Source organism: Platichthys flesus, chromosome 12, assembly GCF_949316205.1.
Source record: "Platichthys flesus chromosome 12, fPlaFle2.1, whole genome shotgun sequence".
In the NCBI taxonomy this organism is placed as follows: Eukaryota; Metazoa; Chordata; class Actinopteri; order Pleuronectiformes; family Pleuronectidae; genus Platichthys; species Platichthys flesus.
The window spans coordinates 23,038,381-23,059,615 of NC_084956.1; the positions used below are offsets into that span (position 1 = coordinate 23,038,381).

General features: G+C 39.3%; 1 protein-coding gene across 1 annotated transcript; it reads left to right on the forward strand.

Annotated features, from left to right (window-relative positions):
• Nucleotides 1-1,151: 1,151 nt before the first annotated feature.
• Nucleotides 1,152-18,901, forward strand: slc18a2 (solute carrier family 18 member 2). Its single transcript, XM_062401177.1, has 15 exons — nt 1,152-1,320; nt 5,378-5,714; nt 8,374-8,432; nt 8,537-8,620; nt 9,752-9,844; nt 10,072-10,161; nt 10,300-10,343; nt 11,418-11,478; nt 11,976-12,071; nt 13,148-13,226; nt 15,452-15,503; nt 15,836-15,899; nt 15,975-16,094; nt 17,122-17,255; nt 18,153-18,901. Exons 1-15 carry the CDS (start codon nt 1,188-1,190, stop codon nt 18,258-18,260), a joined length of 1,554 nt encoding a protein of 517 aa, XP_062257161.1. The 5' UTR covers nt 1,152-1,187; the 3' UTR covers nt 18,261-18,901.
• Nucleotides 18,902-21,235: the final 2,334 nt, after the last annotated feature.

Genomic DNA, 21,235 nt, shown 5'->3' on the forward strand with positions numbered 1-21,235 from the left:
CCAAAGCAATGGAGAAAAACTGTAACACTGTGATCAGGTTGTCATCATCCAAAAAACGCAGGTCTCACCCACTGCTTAAAAAATCTGAAATACAAGGTATGAGCCCTGATGTGTTTCAGGTCACAGTCCTCATCAGGTTAAAAAACACAGCTCAAAGGTGAAGATGGTGTCACAGGTCAGGAAACTGGGTGTACACATCATTATATCAAATATCTTAAGTTGATCAGGTAGAAAAACAATTACAAACAGGAGAGGAGAGCTCATAATAGGCACCAGAAGAGAGGTGACCAGAGAATGCTTCTCTGTTTGCCACCGCCCCCTATAAATAAACATAAGTAACATCTGAAACACACACACACACACACGCACACACACACAAAGCTGTGTCTCCTTGACTTCAGAGACCATTACATTAAATTACAATCATCCGTAGGAGACTTATTTTAACCTTAACCAGAGTCACTACTTGCTAAACACTTACCTTAACCTAACCTTAACCTAATCTTAACCTAAACTCAATACCTAGTCCAAACACACACGCACACACACCCACACACTCACACAAACAGCTAATGGGATAATAATGGGATTTTTCTTGAATTGTATAAACACGACAGAAATACAATTGATATTTGTTTATTTGTTTATTTAGAGGGATCCCCATTAGCTCTACCCTATTTCTATTTCTATTTAGTGGGGTCTACATTTAAAACATACATACAGATATCAAACATTTTAAACAAACATTGATATTAATGTGTTGAATTCCGTTTGGACCCCCACAGCATCACAGTGTTGTGTTTTCAGTGAGTTGTCTGTCTAATATCTTAGCTGTAGTTGTGTATGTTTGAAGTCAGCCCTGACAGGGCGCTACACATGAAGGCTGGATGACGTCAGCAGCGGCTCCAGTCAGTAGAAAGAGAGCATCCTATCCTCCTCCTCCTCCTCCTCCTCCTGCTGCTCCGGCTCCTGCTCCTCCTCTGATGCTGCTGCTGCTTGTGACACTTGAACGTCTCAGGTAAGACCTCCACACCGCAGCGCTCACTGTTGCTTCTTATTTCTGACGAATCCACTGTTTCCTGTAGACTGGTACAAATATATGTGAAAGTTTGTGACGGGTCGGCGCCACTTGTCGCTCCACAGGTGGACGGGTCTCCTCTTGTCGGGCTCTTTTCGGGACCAACATCATGGGGGGATGGGAAGCGCTCCGGCAGTTTAAATTGCTCACATGGCTCAGAGAGGAGAGACAGTCGAGGAAACTGATTCTCTTCATTGTCTCCGTCGCCCTGCTGCTGGACAACATGCTGCTCACTGTGGTCGGTAAGTGCACACACCTCTTACTTTATTTATTTCCTGTTTGTTTGTTTTGTGGTCTTTAAAACAAGGTTAGTTAATGGAAAATGAATTGGCTGTAATTAACCTGTCTAGCACTTTAATGTGTACTGCTTATTCAGTCGTGTGGCAGCAGAGTAACGTATAAAATCCTGCAGACGCACTTCAGGAACTCACATAAAATATCAGAAAGGAGAAAAAGAATGATTCCCAGTGTGACGTGATTGTTGGTTGGAGTGTTTCTGAAACTGATGATCCCAAAACAATGGGTGAGCAGCAGTTCTGGGTTGCTGAGAGAGGTCAGAGGAGAATGGTCCGATTGGTTGGAGCAGACAGAAAGAAACTCAGATAACCTTAAGACCTGTGGTGAACATGGAAGCATCCGAATGAACAGCAACCTTGAGGTGGATGATCTACAACATCAGAGACCATGTCAGGTTCCACTCATGTCAGCCAGGAACAGAAATGTGAGGCTTCAGTGACACAGACTCACCAACACTGGACAGTAGAAGATACTGGACAGTTGTAAAGTAGCCTGGTCTGATGACTGTAGATTTTCGCAGAGATTGCAGGGGTAGAGTCATAATCTGAAGTTTTTCTTGATATGTTTTGGGACCTCAGAACCAAGCAGCCCTGGTTTGAATGTCACAGTCTATCTGAGTGTTGATCATGTTCATCCCTTTGTGGCCACAGTTTCATGAACATTACAGTGAGTTCATTTAACTTCACTGATCTCCTCTGTAATCTGGTGTAACAGGAGATTGGCAGGATGAATATCCAGATGCTAAATCAGCAAATATGATGTAATACAGTCGCCTCAACATAGAGCAGAATCTCAGAGGAATGGTTCCAACATCTATAGGAATCAATGACATGAAATGCTGAGGCTGTTTGTGATCAGAGGGAGGAACTGTGGCGTTCCTAATGAAGTGCTCGGTGCATTTAAAGGATTAAAATATTCACAACCGATAATTTCATTTTGGACTGAAATGATTCATTAACCGACCTGCCTACATCCAGCCTGCCAGTGCTCTCACTGCACATGACCAGTGTGTTCTCTCGCTGAAGCAGAGGCAGTAATCACACATTAGCGAGTATGTCATGGAAAAGTCGTCTTCTAGCAGACAGTAGTGTGTCAGTGTGTGTTCATGTGTCTTGGTGGCTTCACTTTGACAATAGGTGCTGATGGGAGTGGGGGCTGTCTGGGTTCTTGATAGCTTTTGCTGAATGGCTGAACATTCTTAGCCAGCGCACCCAACATGTGTACATGTTCCAGTGTGAATCTGATCCTGAATATGAGAATATCATTTTTTACTTGCTTATTGTGGAACACAACAGTGAATATAGTCTTCCAATCCAATTTGCACTGGACAGAGACATTTGTCTACATATGACTCTGTTAATATATAACGTCTGCTGTCAGGAAATATTAAAGCAAATTTTTCTACTAAAATGTTATTCTGCTCTGTGCTAAACCTGCACTGGCAGTTCTTTTTCTGCTTGAATGCATTAAATGTCTGTAATACAATTCCAGTAGACTGTTAAGGGAGAATGAGCTGTGCTTGGAGCGGATGATCATACAAAGAAATCTGTGATGAGCTGACATGAACTCGTACTGGAAGTAGAAAAAAGCCTGGAGCCTTAAGAGCTGACATCTGAGTTTCTGTCTAACAGAATTAGGTTGTAGATATATTTGCAGGATTTTTGGAAACTTTGGTCATGTTTAATATGGATGTCCACACTGTAACATCCCATATATGAAAGAAAGTAAGAACAATCATGATAGGTCCTCTTCAATGTCTTAAACCAGCATCAACAGGCAATTCTATATCCTTCAAGGCATAAGTTATTTAGTGTCATCAATATAACACCATAATTGAAATGTCCAGTTCATTCTGTCACACCCAAACATAACTGTAACAATAATGTAAAGTTTAGTTCACCATGTGTTTCATATCATCTTCTACTTCTACTATCTTTACGTCCACTGTCAATCCCGACAGTGTGGTCGTTATTCTGTCATATTTTAAGAAGGCGTTCACCACAGCATGATTAGCAGCAGATGACACAGTGTAATACATAGTAGAGTTGTGTAGATTGGATTGTGTTGATTGACTAACACATCAAATATTGGTTTATGAAAGGTTGCATATCGTCAAAGTCTAGATTTGTAAAAGAGCACAATGCTGACACAATGCAAACACTATCAAAAGGTTAGCAACACACATGTTTTGGAACCTGTTTCTAGAACAAAACTTTATCATTTTGGACATGAATACGGTTTCACAAAATATGTAATACCCAGTTTCTTTGTGAGAGAAGTGAAACAGGTTTTAGGTATCAGGTCATCTTTCTCTTCTTAGAATGCATCACTCTGAAATGTATTGTTATACAAACCTTTAGATGAGGCCCCCTCTTTATTTTCTCCATCATTCACCCATGAGCATATCTGCCTGACTCAAATCTCCAATAAAGCCATGGAATGCACAGAAAAGATGAAAAAAGACCACGGTCCCATGGATGAAATATGTTTGTCACTTTGTCATGAGTGCACACCTGAAGGAGGGTAATGGGCGAGTGGAGATGGGGACAGACTGGGAGCCTGAAATGTGTATGAAGTGTGAAATGTAGAATGTAGGTTATCTGAAAGGTTTTACAAAAAGTGAATAACCCAAACACATATATTCATATTGGCTAATGGTGTGTAGCCGCACACCGTTTCCTCCCAGCTGTCTCCTGCTTCTTTAAATACAAACCTACAGACAGGGACTGCATGCTGAGCTTTCTAAAAGCACTAACGCATTTAAGTCCCACAGCTAATTCATTATAATTGTTAGTTACAATAATTTTTATCTTTAATTAGAAGTTGTAATTCACTATGTTTGTACATGCTACCACCACTAGCCTCAAGATGAGGACGATGATGGAGAAAGGTGCCTGTCTGTCTGTATGAGCCCCGCCCCGACATGCGCTACATGAATGTGTGTGTGCCCAGCTGTGTTTGTGAGCTGTCGACAAGAGACACAGTCATCCCCGGTGTTTGACTGATTTTGAAAAAAATCCAGAGTTACATTGACTACGCAGACATCGTCATTCGATTGCCTGCTATAGAAAACCCACATTTATTAGTTTTATCAATAAACAAATGAAGGACTGATCTTTATTTACAGTGATCTTTACAGCAGAGCCAAGTCTCAGACACATTGCAAACACACATTAAAACAGTGTTGTCACAGAAGCACACGTAGCTGTGCCGCAGCCTCACACAGACATTTTCCACTGTGAAATTTCCTTAAACACTTGTTTTTTGCCATTTACTCATGCCAGATGCCCCAAATAATATATATTATGTGATGGTAAAAGTTTCAAGGCTCATATCTGAAACCATCTGCATACTCACTATATCAAAGGCCCCATATTATTTCCCTTCCTGGGATTTAATTTGAGGTATTGGTACCCTTAAGATGATATATCAGTGGTTTAAAGCTGAAAAACTGCTGTAATGTGTATTTCCATGTCCTCTCTTCTGCCGCTCTCTGGACCTGAAGACAGATCAGGCGGTTTTCACCTGCCTCTTGAGCCCCTCCTCTGATTGGCAGACTGCACTTTGAGTGACACACGACCAGACCTATAACTGGTCCTGTTCTTGCGCATTAACCCTGGTAAACACAGTTGAAAGATCCGTTATGTTAGTAGCTATAGGAGACCCGCCATATATTTACAGTCGGTTACAGCAGGATGTTTCTGAACGGTGAGTTACACAAGTTTTAGCAGGACAGTTGGCCAATGTAGGATTTACACAATATGGGCCCTTTAAAGAAAAATCTGTGAGAATAATTTCATTAATTTATTCACTAGTGATGTGATCAACCAGCATCAACCAGCGTTACATTTTTTCTGTCTTTCCCCCTCGAGGAACCCTCCTTGTTCTTTTCTGACATATGTTGCAGTGACATCTGTATTAGTGTCACGCCAGTGAGCATCAGTCAGTGGTCGAGTCATATTTCATTGCATCAGTCTTCTCTCCCCTCTTTATGCCTGCCAGTTCCCATCATTCCCAGCTACCTCTACCACCTGGATGAGATGACAGACCCGGTGTCGCAGAACAACACCACGCTACAGCAGGGTCCTCAGGGAGCCTTCCACAGTATTGTGTCTTTATATGACAACACTGTGAGGTTGCCTGGCTCCAACGCCACAACCAGGTCCCCTGGTCTGATCCCTACGACCACCGCGGCTACAGAGCTGCCACGGAACTCCTCCGACTGCCCCAAGGCCAACAGCAGGCTGCTCAATGAGAATGTCAAAGTAGGAATGCTGTTTGCCTCCAAGGCCACCGTACAACTCATCACCAACCCCTTCATAGGGCCTCTCACTAACAGGTAGGTGTTCCTCATCTCTTGTCTAATGTCCCTGTCGTGACATTAGAATGTAGCATTTGCAACCTCTTTAGCTGGTTTCTTCAAAGGCATAATTCATATTTCCTGTGGGATAGCAGTCAGGGAATTTGTGTCACCACCATGCAGTATTATGATAAAACACAATTTTCCATTAATTCAAGCACACTAATCAGTCACCTACTATACAGACGTCAGTATTATGTGGGCTGCACTGAACCATGATTTTAATTATTAAGAAATGTTCGGATTATTTGCTTATTAGTCTGCAAAATGTATGAAATGTTTTCTTTGATGTTTACTGTGTGGCTCAGTGCACATCCACTCACTGGACAAATATCAACACAACCCTTTTAAAGGGATGTCTTCATTTCTGGAGGGAGAAAGCCAAGCTACTCACTCAGTAGACGGAATATCCGAGGAGAAGATTGTCGTGTTGATTGACTGAAACATCAAATATTGGTTTATGAAAGGTTGCATATCGTCAACGTCTAGTTTTTTAAAGGAGCACAATGTTGACACAATGCAAACACTATCAAAAGGTTAGCAACGCACATGTTTTGGAACCTGTTCCTAGAAAAAAACTTTATCATTTTGGACATGAATTTGGTTTCATAAAATATGTAATATGTACCCAGTTTCTTTGTGAAAGAAAGTGAAACAGGTTTTAGGTATCAGATCATCTTTCTCAGCTCCACAGTATTTTATTCTCCTTAATGTCATTGCTCTTGTTGTCCACAACTAAACATCATAGTTGTAGTATCATGCCAAAATTCTAACAAGGACACACTGTTGTCAGCTTACATTGGCGATGGGATGATGTTACCTTGATGGGTCAGGAATACAGCTTTTATTGCTCAGAAGAAAGAGACATATATTCCACACAGGAAATTATTAGCAGATATTATTTCTGCTATTCAAAAAATGCAAACAGGTTAGAATTAAGAATATTTCAAATACATTGAAGAGAAAGAGCAACAGTACACTACATTTTCAAATCCAATGGAGAGACCTGCATACAACGTGTTAAACATGTGAGCCTCATGTGGTTCTAAGGTCCTCTCAGCCACAAGGTCTCATCTAATTGTCTCAAACGGAGCAGAATTCCTGATTGTTTCTTTTTTCATGCTTGGATAGGAAACACATTCGAGTGTGATTGTCAACAACTTAACATCTTCCAGAACAACGTGCTCATCCTTTCACGTCATTTAGGGAAAAGCAATTCTCAAGGCAAGCAGAAATGGAATAAGTTGTTCAGATGGTAATAACATGAGGGACAACCCTTTGTCGTGTTAGCCTGTGGAAGCCAGCAGATTTTTGAAGCTTTAGCTAATCAATATTTTTACCATTAACTGAATATATGAAATGCATTAGACATTGTTCACTGACAATTGTCAAATAAGGACATTAGCTTTCCAGTGTAAGTTTCAACAATCAGTCTTATGAAGTTTCAACTCATACCATCTACACATGACAAAGTTATCAAATAGCTGTTGAACCAAGTGGAGCAGTTAGTAGCTAAAAGCCATATTAGTATTTGTATTATGACAAGGTGGAGACCTGAGCTTAAAGTGATTTATTTTGTAAAGTGGCTGAAAATAAGACTGAAAATTATGCTGGCTTATAGATGTGCAACTTTTTAGTAATAATAGCTTGATAACAATATGTCAGATTTTGCGTTTACAGCTTGTTCCTAAATAATGAGAAATATCAAGTGGCCAAAATAATTCTAACAATTAGTCTCAATACAGAACATATATGATAACCTGTACTGGGCATTGCGACATTGTCTATCTTTTCTTATTGGTATATGGACATTCCACTGCCCAACAGTTGGCAGAGGCTTTATACCTACATGTGAGCATCACTACACCTTTATTCTTGAAAGACCATAAAACAGTGTTTTTACCATAATGACCCACCTGCACCTAAAGTCCAGGTACTTCGGGCAATCTATAGTAATTGTAATGGATTGGTTCAGCAGCAGAAGGCAGAGGAAGGCAGGTTTTATTCAATTTTTTAATGACTGATTAAAATCATATACACATTGCACACCAATGATTTCTTGATCTGATACTAAAGGTCATTATAATAAAAGCACAGTAAGCAGGAAGCTTTTCCATATATAGTGAATGGAGCAAAACAGAGCCAACCTAAACAAATCCAACAGCTGGCATTCACCTCAAAGCCAGTATGGAGTGTCTCAGATGGGCACTTAGATATGCTGTAATTAAGACAAAGAACACAGTCCCCTTACTGGTTCTTAGTCACCTTCCCTCCTGACAGAGGACAATACAAGGCAAGTCAAGCATGTCAGGTATCTACGTGGGATTACTACAGCTCTAAGGTGGTTTGCAGCTTTTAGTCTTTTCTTGAAAACAAAGATGTTATCATCCTCCCCAATTGTTTTGTGTCGGGCCAACAATTGTGTCTGGAAGACTGTCATGCAGATGCAGAATTTCTCAAAATGCTTTGTGTCGGTGTTGTCACAAGACCCTTATTTTAATGTTGAGTTCCTTGATTCCTCAAGCACATCAGCAGTTCTCTACATTTTTGTATACAATATATGTATATTTGTGAACAAATCAAACCAATGATGTTGTGCAAATTTGATTTCATGCCCTGTTCTCCTCTGTCCCTTTAGAATAGGATACCAAATTCCAATATTCATTGGTTTCTGTATCATGTTCCTTTCCACTATCAGTAAGTTTCCAGCCAACATGTTCTCTATTATCCAAAAATCTGAATGATTGCAACATATCTGATGATTCTCTGTCTATATTTCTGTTGTTCTCACTGTTGTGAAGTGTTTGCTTTCTCATCGAGCTACGCTCTGCTGTTTCTGGCCAGATCGCTTCAAGGGGTGGGCTCCTCCTGCTCCTCTGTAGCAGGTAAGACCTGCTCCTACTCATATTCAGAATATCTGAAAGCATTTACATAAATTCCGGCATTTAAAACATATTTATTCTTGTGTTATAAGGTGAACCTATACAATTAAAATTAGTGCTGTATTATGTGTTGAGTGTTGTCTAAATGGGGCTTTGCTAAGCGAGACACAGGGTTTCCAGGAGAGAAGCAAGTTGTCTTCTTTGATTCCTCAAAAATATAAAAAACTTAAATCTGATGTATTTGTCATACTGGGTATAGATTATAAATAGTAGAGTAGTGTTGAAGAAATACTGAATTGGCTCATGCTAATTATGTTCTAGCTAAAGTAGTTCATCTTAATCTTAATCTTAATCTTAGGGCAGTCAAATTGCTTTAAATGTTTTGTCTTAATCTGGATATACGCTTTAATTTTAGCAACGAGTGAATTTTTTAATTGCAACTAACTGTACATTCGTAATTTGTCTTTGATGTAAAGCCAAGGCTCAGGATTTATATGTCCATGCCCTAATCTTATGGTCGAGCTGTGACCTGACTGCTCCCACTGTACTGTTTGTGTAGGCTACCAAAGAAGATGCTGACAAGACATTGGGGCACTTATAGCATTAGTTAAACAATTCTATATCAATACGTGTAAGACTAAATAATGGGACTATGAAAAAAGAATAGGCTAAATCGATTGTGAATTACCTCTATTGGAGATAAATAAAGGTACATTATCTTAACTTATCTTATCTTTTCTTATCTTACATCCAAATTTCATTTCATCAGGCATGAGTGTCTACAATTCAATTTCATCATGAACTTAGCTACCACAGCAGTCAGTATCAATAAAGCCAATGTTGCTGCCCTGTATCAGTAACTGTTCAGCGATTCTTAACCTCTGTTCCTCCTAACGTGAGTCGGAAGACCATTTCTGGGGGCAACAGGTACTTGTGGAGAAGAAAAAATTATGTTTTTTATTCAAAATAAAATGAAATATTTATTCTTGGAATTGTTTTTACGTGAAATGGTCTATGTCAGTGTTGAGCTCTGTTTCAGAACGGACGTTCCCAAGTGAAGACTTGAAACGGTTCGGAGCCACTGTGTGACCCTAAACATCTGAAGAAGTGTTGCTTATGTCCGTGTGTTTTCAGGGATGGGAATGCTTGCTAGTGTTTACACAAATGATGAGGAGAGAGGTAATGCCATTGGTGTCGCTTTGGGAGGGCTCGCACTGGGAGTGTTAGGTATGTATATGTACATAGTCCACTATTAGGTTGTGATCCAAGATTTTCAAGCTCTTCACTCTGCGACCAGCAAGTGTAAACTATAAGAAAAAACATATTCCAAAGTCTAGAATATATTGTATGCCAATATTTCATTTTGAAACAAAAAGCTAATAAACTTATTGCTCCCTGAGCTTTTATTGGGGGGGTTAAAATCAGTTCAGTGACCATCCAGTCGTTCTCCACAGTGGGACCCCCATTCGGCAGTGTGATGTACGAGTTTGTTGGGAAGACTGCTCCATTCCTTATTCTGGCTTTCCTGGCTCTATTTGATGGAGGTAAGGTTACAATGTTTCTTACACCCAAATCAACACTAGTCTTTATGAAAACAATGGAATGTTCAGCATGATTCCATCATGAAAAGAAGATGCATTCATGTAATATGAGAGAATGAAACTGACTCTGTGTCTTTACAGCCCTGCAGCTCATTGTTCTTCAGCCCACCAAGGTGGAACCAGAGGTGAGTGTGTTGACTTGAACATTCTTTTCCTGAAGGGTCACTTCATTAAGATGACCTTTATAGCTACACACTGTTGTATATACTTTCTTTGTGGCATTGATTCTTTATTAAATAGTAAATGCAGGAAGTGTGGATAGGAATAGAGAAGGTGGATGGCATACAACACAACATCCACAGCTTTGGCAGATGGTAAACAGCACTTACTGTAGACAAGCACTTACACAGGGCACTAGTACACAATACTTTAGGACCTGCCATTGTCCAAGGATAGAGAAACATTCTGTGAAAATGTAACATTTCAGATCCAAACTAGCTCTGCAATTTATTTACCATTGTCAAGTTGGAGGTCATCCACCTTCTTTCTTCCTCAGAAACAAGTCACTGGTCAGACATATCAGTACCTCCAATGAATTACAATGCAGCCTCTGCTGCTATCATTCTGATTGAGAGGGCTCATGTTAGCAATGCAGAGCTAAGGGTTGAATGTCGTGTTACATTCAATCCACCTACTCTATTCATTGGTCTGACGGGTGACTTGTTCTTTTCTTTATTTGTGGAGTTGATAGGTGTCGTTATCTCTGGCTATCAAGAGGCAGCAGACACAAGTCAATTTGAAGGTTATTTCAAATAAGTCTCAGGAAATGAGTATTACTCTGTGAAAACGCTCTGATAAAAAATGTCACACTGCACCTCTACCCGCTTCTCTTTACATGCTTGGAGGTGAAATTGAGTAAGACAGTATACTATTGAGGCCAGCTTAAGTAAGTTTCTGTTACTTGTCAGTGCATTCATTCAGCAAATCAACATATGAGTAAATACCGCCTCTTTGAATTAATATGAGGAACACTGCTGATGACTGTGATCAGTGACTGATGGACATGTTTATTGTTGTTGGTGATGTCTTGTTTGGCATGTTACCCATATGATCTGCGGTAATCTTTATGCTCATGTTGGCATTGAAAGCAAACATACATGAAGAAAGTACTGAAAGTAACCTGGGTCCTTTACAAGTAGGGGGTTTTGGTTTTCAGCATTTGACAGACAATTTGATCACTGTGCCTTTTTCCTTCGCAGAGTCAGAAGGGGACCTCGCTGCTGACACTGATGAAGGATCCATACATTGTAATCGCAGCTGGTAAGAGACTATCACTTCACTATTCAGCACAGAGGTTCAAGAAATGTCAGCAGTCTTGAAGTCAAAGGCATGTGCCTTTATCAAATCATATATTTCACTCTTCAGTATCAGGCTTCCCTTAATTGAGTATTTTCACAGCTAAACATGCTTTCAACTCTCCCTGAAGAGGACATGCAACAAATGCTGTGTTAAAGGCTGAGATAGCCAGAGGGAGAGAACTCCAACATTTAAACATTGTATTTTTCAGGATATGATTATGGATAATGGAATGACTGTGGTTATTAGTCCTCAGAAGTGTGAAACAAATGCATGATAAATGAAAGGCATATGAGAGGGAGTGAGCAGTTCTTCTATATCTAAGAGAACAGATGAGCAGAAACAGTAGGGTTTATTTGTTTGCATGTCTATTTGTAGGGAATTGGAATAATAGCACATAAGACCAAAGAGAAGAAAAGGTAGACGATAACTGATACGGCATCATCTATTTTCATCCCTAGGTGCCATTTGTTTTGGAAATATGGCCATAGCCATGTTGGAGCCGACACTGCCAATCTGGATGATGGAGACCATGTGCTCCAAGAAATGGCAGCTAGGTATTAACAAATGCACATTATGCATACGCATACAATTTTGTTACAGGACATACATGTTCAAAAAACCTTGCTTATGAAAGATTAAAATAATGTCTAATTTGTGTCAAGATCTAGTGTTAAAACCTCTGGTAGCCCTCACTTGGCTGTAGCATTACGACTGGTATCAGAAGAAACTGGGTGTTGCTCATTTCAGCCCGAGTGGTAAACCTTTCCCACCCCTACCATCCGTCCTATAGAACTCTGAATAAACCTACAATAGTTTAGGTTTGAGCCTAATGATACCATTTCTGGATACATTTTAAATCACTTTCAAGGAAGTGAAAAATCCAGGCTCCACGAAAAATCGAATCAAGCAAACTCAGTTATACTTGGAAACAGATCATGGGATGCAATCTGAATTACTTCTCCTGAATCTGAGGTTCAGCAGTCTGGCACCAGTCTTTCCATCCCCCTGTCCACTGACAGAACATAGTCCTCATGGTATCAAATATTCTCTACACACAAAGGCTTTACTGTCAGATTCCAGGAGCTTCTCACACTCTTCTGGAGCTCGGCCATAGAAGCTGAGGTCAATCAAACTAACTAGATGTTTAGAACTCTCTACATACAAATTGACTTATAATGTGGACAGAAATCCCTAAGTGAAATTATGATTTAAAATAAATATGGTTCACTGATCACAAATTCATTGTGTTTTTAAATTTGTTTGTTATTAGTTATGATATTTTCTCTGATCTTATTTACATATTACACTTACATGTCTTACTGAGTGCTGCAGTGTCAATCATCCATCCTGCCAGATCTCCTCTATGCAGACGCTGCACCAGCCTTTGGGGTTATTAGTTTGTTCCTCCAGTCTGTTGTATATGAAGTCTAGGTCAGATAGAAAAGGGTGTGTGGGGAACAGGATATTAGGGTGTCATATACTGGCAGGTGGAAAGCATAAGTCTTCATTACAGACAATGGGAGATGTACAGCAGCTCAGCGATGAGGCACCGATAGAGCTCTGCTTATCTTTGAAATCCCACCCACACCTTCATTCTCTCCCTCTGTGTGTGTGTCTGTCTACTGCCCAGGCGTCGCTTTCTTACCAGCGTCCATCTCCTATCTTATTGGAACATACATCTTCAGCAAGTTGGCGCACAAGATGGGGAGGTAAGGAGGGAAATTATCCTTATCTTTCCCCTGTCTCTCTCTCTCCTCCTCTTCTTCTCTCGAGCTCTGTCTCGCTCTGTGGATGTGACATCTGTTTCCGCTCCTTTAAATGAGTTTTCAGTGTTTGTGAGGCTGGCTTTATTGAAGCCTTGATGATACAGAGCATCCATAATTTCTGTGTGTGCACATCTCCTCTTAGAATGGTAATTTTGATATTTGGGTTTGTTGATTCAGAATGTTTCTCTATTGTTATGTATTACCAGTGAGCAAAACTGTTAAATCATTGTAAATGTTATATCATGGCTAATGCTGCATCTGCTGTGTCTGCTCGTAATGTTAGAGCCACGGTTACACCTTAGTACTGTTAATGTCAACAGTTCTATTAATGCTGTTTGCAGTATTTATGTAATGGAACAGTATGTTAGAGACAGTATGGAGCGTTTCACAGATCACAACAAAGGTTTTTACAGATGTGAAAAGGGCTTATTAAAGCAGGTCTGCAACTCATAACATGTTTGTGTTTCTGAGCCTTAATGAATATGTGATTTGCTCCATCTTCGAATGTCCCTATATTTTTCAAAACCTCATGTTGAATGTTGCAGGATCAGGTTTCAACCACCTTATTGTGACAAATGGCAGCAACTAATGTAACAAGTAGAGTTTAGTCCTCTGTTCAAAGTCTTCTGGAAATACAGCATGTAATTCTACTTTCTATTAAAGGACTTAGTGTTACTGTATATTTATAAATATAAAGGAAAGTGTGGCGGCTTTGGTTAAGGAGGTAGAACAGGTCGTCCACTAACCAGAAGGTTGGTGGTTCGATGTATGAATGATATATGATAGAGAAAGCTACACATAGATGCCCTGTAATGATATGTGTGTGAATGGATGAAAGGTAAAACTTTACTGTAAAGAAAAACTGGTCCGTATTCATAAAGAGCTTTTCTACTCAAAGTGCTTTAAAATACAGTTTAGTGCCATTCACCCATTCATACAGGGCATTTATGGGGAGCCTTTTTTTCTATTATGGGCAATTCAGTAACATAAAAGCACAGTCAGAAAATGTATGAAATTGTGAGACAAACAGGACTTAAATATTCTGATCGTGGTTATCGCACAAGAATACCCGCGTCTCCCTGTAACATCTAAAATCCAATTCTGCCTTATTACATGAAAGAAAAAAGAGAATGTTTGGAATGATGCGGGGAAAATTATTTATTATTATGATTTTTTATTTTGGTGATTTTCATCACCAAAATTACATTGACCCCATTTCTTATTTGAAAAAAAAACGAGGTATAGATTTATTTTATATGGATAAAATATCCACTTTTGCATTATCAACATACGATATAAAATACAATCAATAAAACATCATGACAATAATCTTCATTTTTGCTGATTCATCAACAATCAAAAACTATTGGTTAGTATTCAGACTCTTTTCCTGTGGCACTGCACATTGTGGTTAGGTTTTTATGTGTTATAGTTCAGAAAGGCACACAACTGTGTCTAACTGCACAGGTCACACCACATGTCTGGACGAAGCCCAAGTCATAAATTCCACAGAACACTCTGGGTGAGGATGTAAAAACATTTCCCAGGAACACAGTGACACCAGTATCTGTGAAACAGAAGAAATTGAGAAAAACCTTCTCTAGAGCCAAAGTTTCTGTGGTAGAAGGAGAGATGAGGGAACGTGACTCTAAGCAGCAGGGACTGGGATACTGGTCAGAACTGAGGAAGGGAGCCATATTGGGAAGAAAAGACAGTTCATCTTCCAACATGGCAATAACCGGAAGCAAACAGCCAAGACAAGACCGAAGTGTCTTCTGGACAAGTCAGATACTTCTCATCCAATGTGATCTGAGAGGAGAATGTGGACAAATCCTGGTGTGCAGAGAATTACACAGTGATACCTGAGGCTGTGCATGCTGCCAAAGGGAATGTAAAAAACACAGAGTTAGGTCTGAATACTAAAAATTAGTTTTTGATTCTTAATAAATAATATGTCTATACTTTCACTTTGTCATTATGGTTGCCCATTACCCATTAGAATCAAATCTACAAGAATGAAGGGTGCATAAATGAAGAGGGATGAAAACTCTCTGGAGCCATTATGTATATTTTATATATATTTTAAACCAATTTACATCTTCTAACTTAATAAGGTGGTTGATTGTGTGAAGTGTTTTAAATGAGATCATATCCTCTCTCCCTTGCAGATGGCTCTGTGCTCTCATTGGAATGGTATTGGTTGGAATCAGTGTAATATGTGTAAGTATGAAGGAGACAACTACATCATCAGTGTGGGGTCAGATTGGACCTCTTCAATACTGGATTAGTAAAGAAGGTTTTGTTTTGCCATGTGCCATTTTGAGCCAATCACAGCTGACACTGTGTGAAAATAAAGGGATATACATTAACATGAATTATACAAAATAAGAAAACATTTAATAGAAATATATAGAAAAGGGTTCAAATGAATTTCATTTCATTTAATTATTTAGGAATTTAAGATTCTTTTTGATGGGTCCATATATAGATACTTTATTCATATGGAAAACTTTCAGTTCAATAAACCGCTGGAATGTGTCTGTCTGCTGTAGGTTCCATTAGCCAGTAACATCTACGGTCTGATTCTTCCAAACTTTGGTGTTGGCTTTGCTATTGGTAAGTCAGCTAATTTAATAGTTTGACAAACAAACAGAACTAGTGCATTTACCTATATTGTCTGTGCTGTTGCAGGCATGGTGGACTCCTCAATGATGCCTATAATGGGTTACCTGGTGGACCTGCGACATGTGTCGGTGTATGGAAGTGTGTATGCCATTGCTGATGTTGCGTTCTGCATGGGATTTGCTTTAGGTGAGCACAAAGAATTTACAGACTAATACACTACAGGTTGTGACAGACCTCATGAATCAGAGCCGTGACAGAGGGTCCATGCTCTAAATATTTGGCTCATGTTTTCTACAAATGAAATGACGATGTTATTGTGGCACCATAATTTATGGTTATAACACAGAAGGTTGTTTCTTGTTTATTTAAAATAGCCTCCCTACACACTGTCAATACTGGTGCAAGTGAGGTAACAGAAACACACAGGACTGAGACAGCAGGGGTAGACTTAACAAAGTTCATCGATGCAAAGGTCAAAGCGGGAAGTCCAAATGAATCCAGTGTCCAGACACAGGTCGAACACACGGGAACAGGGAACAAGCCGACACACATTCAGGAAGGGAACATCATATTTTAGCAGCTGAGATGAGGAAAGACAAGTCTGAATATACACAATATAACAAGACACACAGAAAGGTGATGGGGAAAAATACATGGGCAGGAAGTACAAACAACAGCACCATGTGAGATTAAGCAATATTGAAAGATATTAGAAAGCAGGAAATATCTACATTTAACCACAACCTCTGTTTCAAGATGTTAGTTCCTCATTGCTGATGTTTATTTTAACTTAACCATTAAAGTGCATAATAGACACAAATATCGCTGTCCATTGTTTGTATGTTATGTCCTGATTTTATACTTTTACCTGCCACAACATGTGTGCTACTATTTATTCCTCATGTTCATTATGAAGTATCAAGGGTTAGTATTATGACTTTAACCAGCAACATGTGGATATGCATCCTCCAGATGTGACTGGTCATACAGCATGCTTCGTACGTTTTTTTCATTACAGCTATTTCCTTGTTGTAAAATATCTTATCATGACCCTACTGTTATTCTCTTATCTAAAAATATAACCCCCATCCATGTTACGCCAATCCCTGCTTTCCAATTGCAAATAAATGAAAATTAAATTTTGATATTCATATTACCCTCAGCAAAGTATTGCAAACTAAACCAGTCTGTGATGTGTCCTCTAATGATGTAGGTCCATCTATTGGAGGGTCCATTGCTGAGAGCATCGGCTTCCCCTGGCTGATGACCATTATTGGAGTAGTGGATATACTCTTCGCTCCACTTTGCATCTTTCTCAGGAATCCACCGGGACAAGAAGAGAAAATTGTAAGAATCAAAACACACAAATGCACACACATATGGAATCCCTGGAGGGAACAATGCTCAACAAACATCATTTTAAGAATTATCTAGTGTTAGCCAGTGTTTGGCTAGAAAGATATATAAGTCCAATCTCTGGGATTTCTTGTTTGCCTTCAAGTCTTAATGATAATGCTCCGACATTTGGTTCCTTCAATTCTAAAATAGATGCACGAGAAACCCTACATTCAGTCATACAGTGTCCAGCAAATACCACGTGCATAACTACAGACACCTTTACGCTGTGTAGTCAGTTACACCTCTATACTACACAAAGGGCACCAAAATGTCCTGAATTTAGACAAGAGACACTGAAGGCTTGACCAAACTATCCAGACTATAAAAGTACAAATTAAATTAGCATCTTGGTTTGACCAAATAACCAAATTGTTAGGGCGCATCGGTGCATACACCTTTAGGAGCTGGTCCACAGGACTCCCAGAAAAGAACATTTTCTTCTCTCTACCTCTATGTCCTCCACTCATTCTCCTTCACTGTACAAAAGTACCAAAAGTAAAGCAAAATGCCATAAGATGCCTGTGCTGTTGGAACTCCTGATACTGGAATCTGAAAGGCAAAGCAAGAAAACAGCTTCCTTGAGCTTTATATGTAACCCTTGCAAATGACATATCAACTCTTACAAGCTGTCTGCACCATATTACACCTTCGTTTATTTACTCTCATTATTCAACATCTGAATTCTTTAATGAAACCAATTATGACTTGATAAAATGTTTCCAATTTAACTGAAGATAAAAAAAAAAAATTTCAGGTCTGGGTTCAACTGCGTAACAACAACTGTACACAAGGTGCTTGGACTCATGTTGTGGCACAATTAACAGATTCCAATAACTTTCTTTTCAGGCAATTTTGTCGGACACCAACTGTTCCATGAAGACGATGTCCTACTCCACACAAGGGACGCATTGTCAGGGGGAAAACATGGATCCAGAATATGACGATTATGATTAACAGCGACACCAGTATTGCAGGTTATAATCCTTCAGAGGATCTATTTTGTTGTACAAAAAAAGGGAACACAGAAGAAAAAAAAAATTGCAATTAAACAACAGCCAAGATATTTCTATGTGAATGTCCTGCGTTCAGTCTTCACTGTTTAGTGTCTTCTTAGCAGTCGTACTGGAGCAAACCAAAGTTGTTCTTGATCTGTGGTTGCAAGTGCATTGTGTGAGAGATATTTTTTTAGCCAACAGCCTTATTCAATAGAGACATGTGTCATAAAGCACTTTTTAGACAGTAGGAGGGTGCTGAGCAGCAAGAGTGTGGTGTGCAGTTTGGTGGTATTTTGGGTAATTGTGTGGTATGTCAACAAACTGTTTGTGTAACCTCCATAGAGATGTGTTGGCCTGGTCTATGGTCCTTTGTTTGCATTGATATGCTTAAGAGTCCTCGGAGCCAGCCGTGTTGGGAAGTCAACCCATTTCAGCTGCTAGAGAAAAAGATTGAGAAATACGTCCTGAAAAAAAAGAATACAAACAGAGAGAGATGATATCATTGTATAAAAGAGAAAGCTCTGAGAGTACGATAAATTTAAGCCACTGTTCATAATGTGCACCAACATGTTCATTTTATCATGACAATGTCCTCAGCGTTCAATTCATCAGTGCAACACGCGTTGTGTCATGCTCGCTTGTCTCAGTGTCTCTATGTGTTCTGAAAAAATAAAAAATTCTGTTTATATCCACCCACTGATTCCATTTATTTCCACTATAGTGTTTTCTCAGTTTATGTTAAGCTTCAGAGAATTGTTCCCGTTTCTTTAATTCACCTTATCGTAACATGAACAACGTGAAAACAAATTTTCTGCATTCGTGCGGAAGAAGTAGGAAGACTAGAATTAATAGCTGGTCATGAAAAGAAATAGAGACAAATAAAAAAATGAGCAGCATAGTGGTGAGTATGACATGATAGCTGTGCAAATGGGTTTATTATGTGTGTTGTAGACGGCTGATGAGTGTCTCTCTACTTTTTACCTTCTAAAGCCTTTACTATTGTGCGATGTCCACAGTCACAGTATCAACTGCTGGGATGAGGGGATTGTTTGAACACCAGCTTTGAGAATTTGCATGTATGTTCGGCTGGAGCATCGTTCACAGCACATCTGTCATGTGTCGAGTTTTCACTCTGTTTCCTAAACATTTCAAATTGTACCCGGACACGTTTTTCATACTTTAACATTTGAGTATTGCAAGCCTGTTGTCAGTATTAAGTTCGTACATGGCTGAATCAAATAAACTTATAGTTTCCAGCACAGCTCCATCTTTGCTGCAGGCCACTCATTGATACCCGAATACACTATCATTATGTATGGATGCACTCTCAGTTCACAGCTTTCTGCAACCCATGTCACTGTATACTACTGCTCTGCATTGCTGTGCTAATTGTTAATTAAGTGGGTCTTTGTGCCAAAGTTCTCCCATAGGGATTTACAATTAGTTGTTTTGGTTGATTAATGAATGAATTGGTTGATTACATACAGTGGATCAAAACCTCTGTCTTCACCTTATGTCGCTGCAGGTGCAGGCGCAGGAAAATGTGTCTCTGAAAAGTTTGTAGCTTGCTCTGTCACGGATGACAGAATCTGTAGTCAGCTTGAATTCAGCGTGGTGGTCATTGGATTTAAATACTCAGAGTCATGACACAAAAAAGGTTTATAAATGTTCATAGAAACTTCTCCTGCAGTGTAATCCACTTTAACTCTGTCCGTGCATACCTGAGCTACATTTGATTGACAGCTCGATGGATATACCCACGAGAGTGGGGAGAGGCGTTTCCTGGGGTTTGCATACTGATGCTACATATAGAGTCCATTCAGCAATTGTACGCGACCTCTTTGGTATAATATCTAGCTGGATTTAGCAACTGCTCAGCTGAGCCTGGCATAACATAAAGAGTGGAAGCAGGGGGAACAACTGATAGATACAAATTGACCTCCATGCACATCCAAAGCTCCCTAATTATCACATTATATCACTCTCATTTCATCTGCTGAACAACCAAGGTGTGAAAACCTGAGTACAGAGGGTCCACGGCTGGACCGAGCTCCCTCCTTCCCTGCAGTCTTTATGCTAAGCTACATGCTGTAAACCAGAGAGGTATCAATATTAAAGTCAAATAAATATAAAAAGTAATGAATACGAAAATGATTCATGGTTTCCACCACAGTTTTGTTATTGTTGGTGGTGAGGCACAGCCTCTCAAACAACACCAGTATTCTAATCCTCATTATCTTCCTAATTGTTGGTCTTTGGAAAATGTCACACTGGAATCAATAATGATTTAAGCACATTGTATTCTATGTTTTCTATCATATTAGATGTGACTGATTTCTGACTGGATGTTTACTTAAAGACTAATATCCCCCTTATAGATCAGTTGAACACAGTTGATGCCATTGGTTGCCTCCTGTTCTGTCAAGGCCACAGGTGTTGATCGTGTCCTTCAGTCTAACTACTCCTGTCTGTCATGGATTTGGAAAAAATAACACTATTTGCATATCATTTTCTCTCTTGTGACAAAAGAGTCGACATAAGCAAGTATCTCAAAATACATATTCCTCAACAGCTTTTTTTGAAGCACTTAATACATATATATATATATATAAATATTCATCATGCCTTCAATATTTATGTTGTTGCACTTCTTGTACAATGAGGAAAATCTCCTGAATAACTGGACAGTTAACCGCTTTTTAAAATGGACAGTAAAAGGAAATGGGATGACTGGTGTTCCTATATTTTGAAGTCAAGTCAAATTGTATAAGCTTTATACCTACCTAAACATTCTAGTGGGGCAACAACACCAGAGAGAGGTGAGACAATTAAATGTAAACCAAAATTTATTTTTCAGATCACTACTCAGTTAAAGTTAAACCACAACTTGTAAGCAAATGGCTGAAAGTCCAATTTTAAGGCACTTTGTTGTAC

Coding starts and splice junctions, on each gene's coding strand:
- slc18a2 (XM_062401177.1), top strand. CDS start 1,188: ATGGGGGGATGGGAAGCGCTCCGGCAGTTTAAATTGCTCACATGGCTC. Junction 5,715..8,373: donor ATAGGGCCTCTCACTAACAG/GTAGGTGTTCCT, acceptor CTGTCCCTTTAG/AATAGGATACCAAATTCCAA. Junction 9,845..10,071: donor GCTCGCACTGGGAGTGTTAG/GTATGTATATGT, acceptor CGTTCTCCACAG/TGGGACCCCCATTCGGCAGT.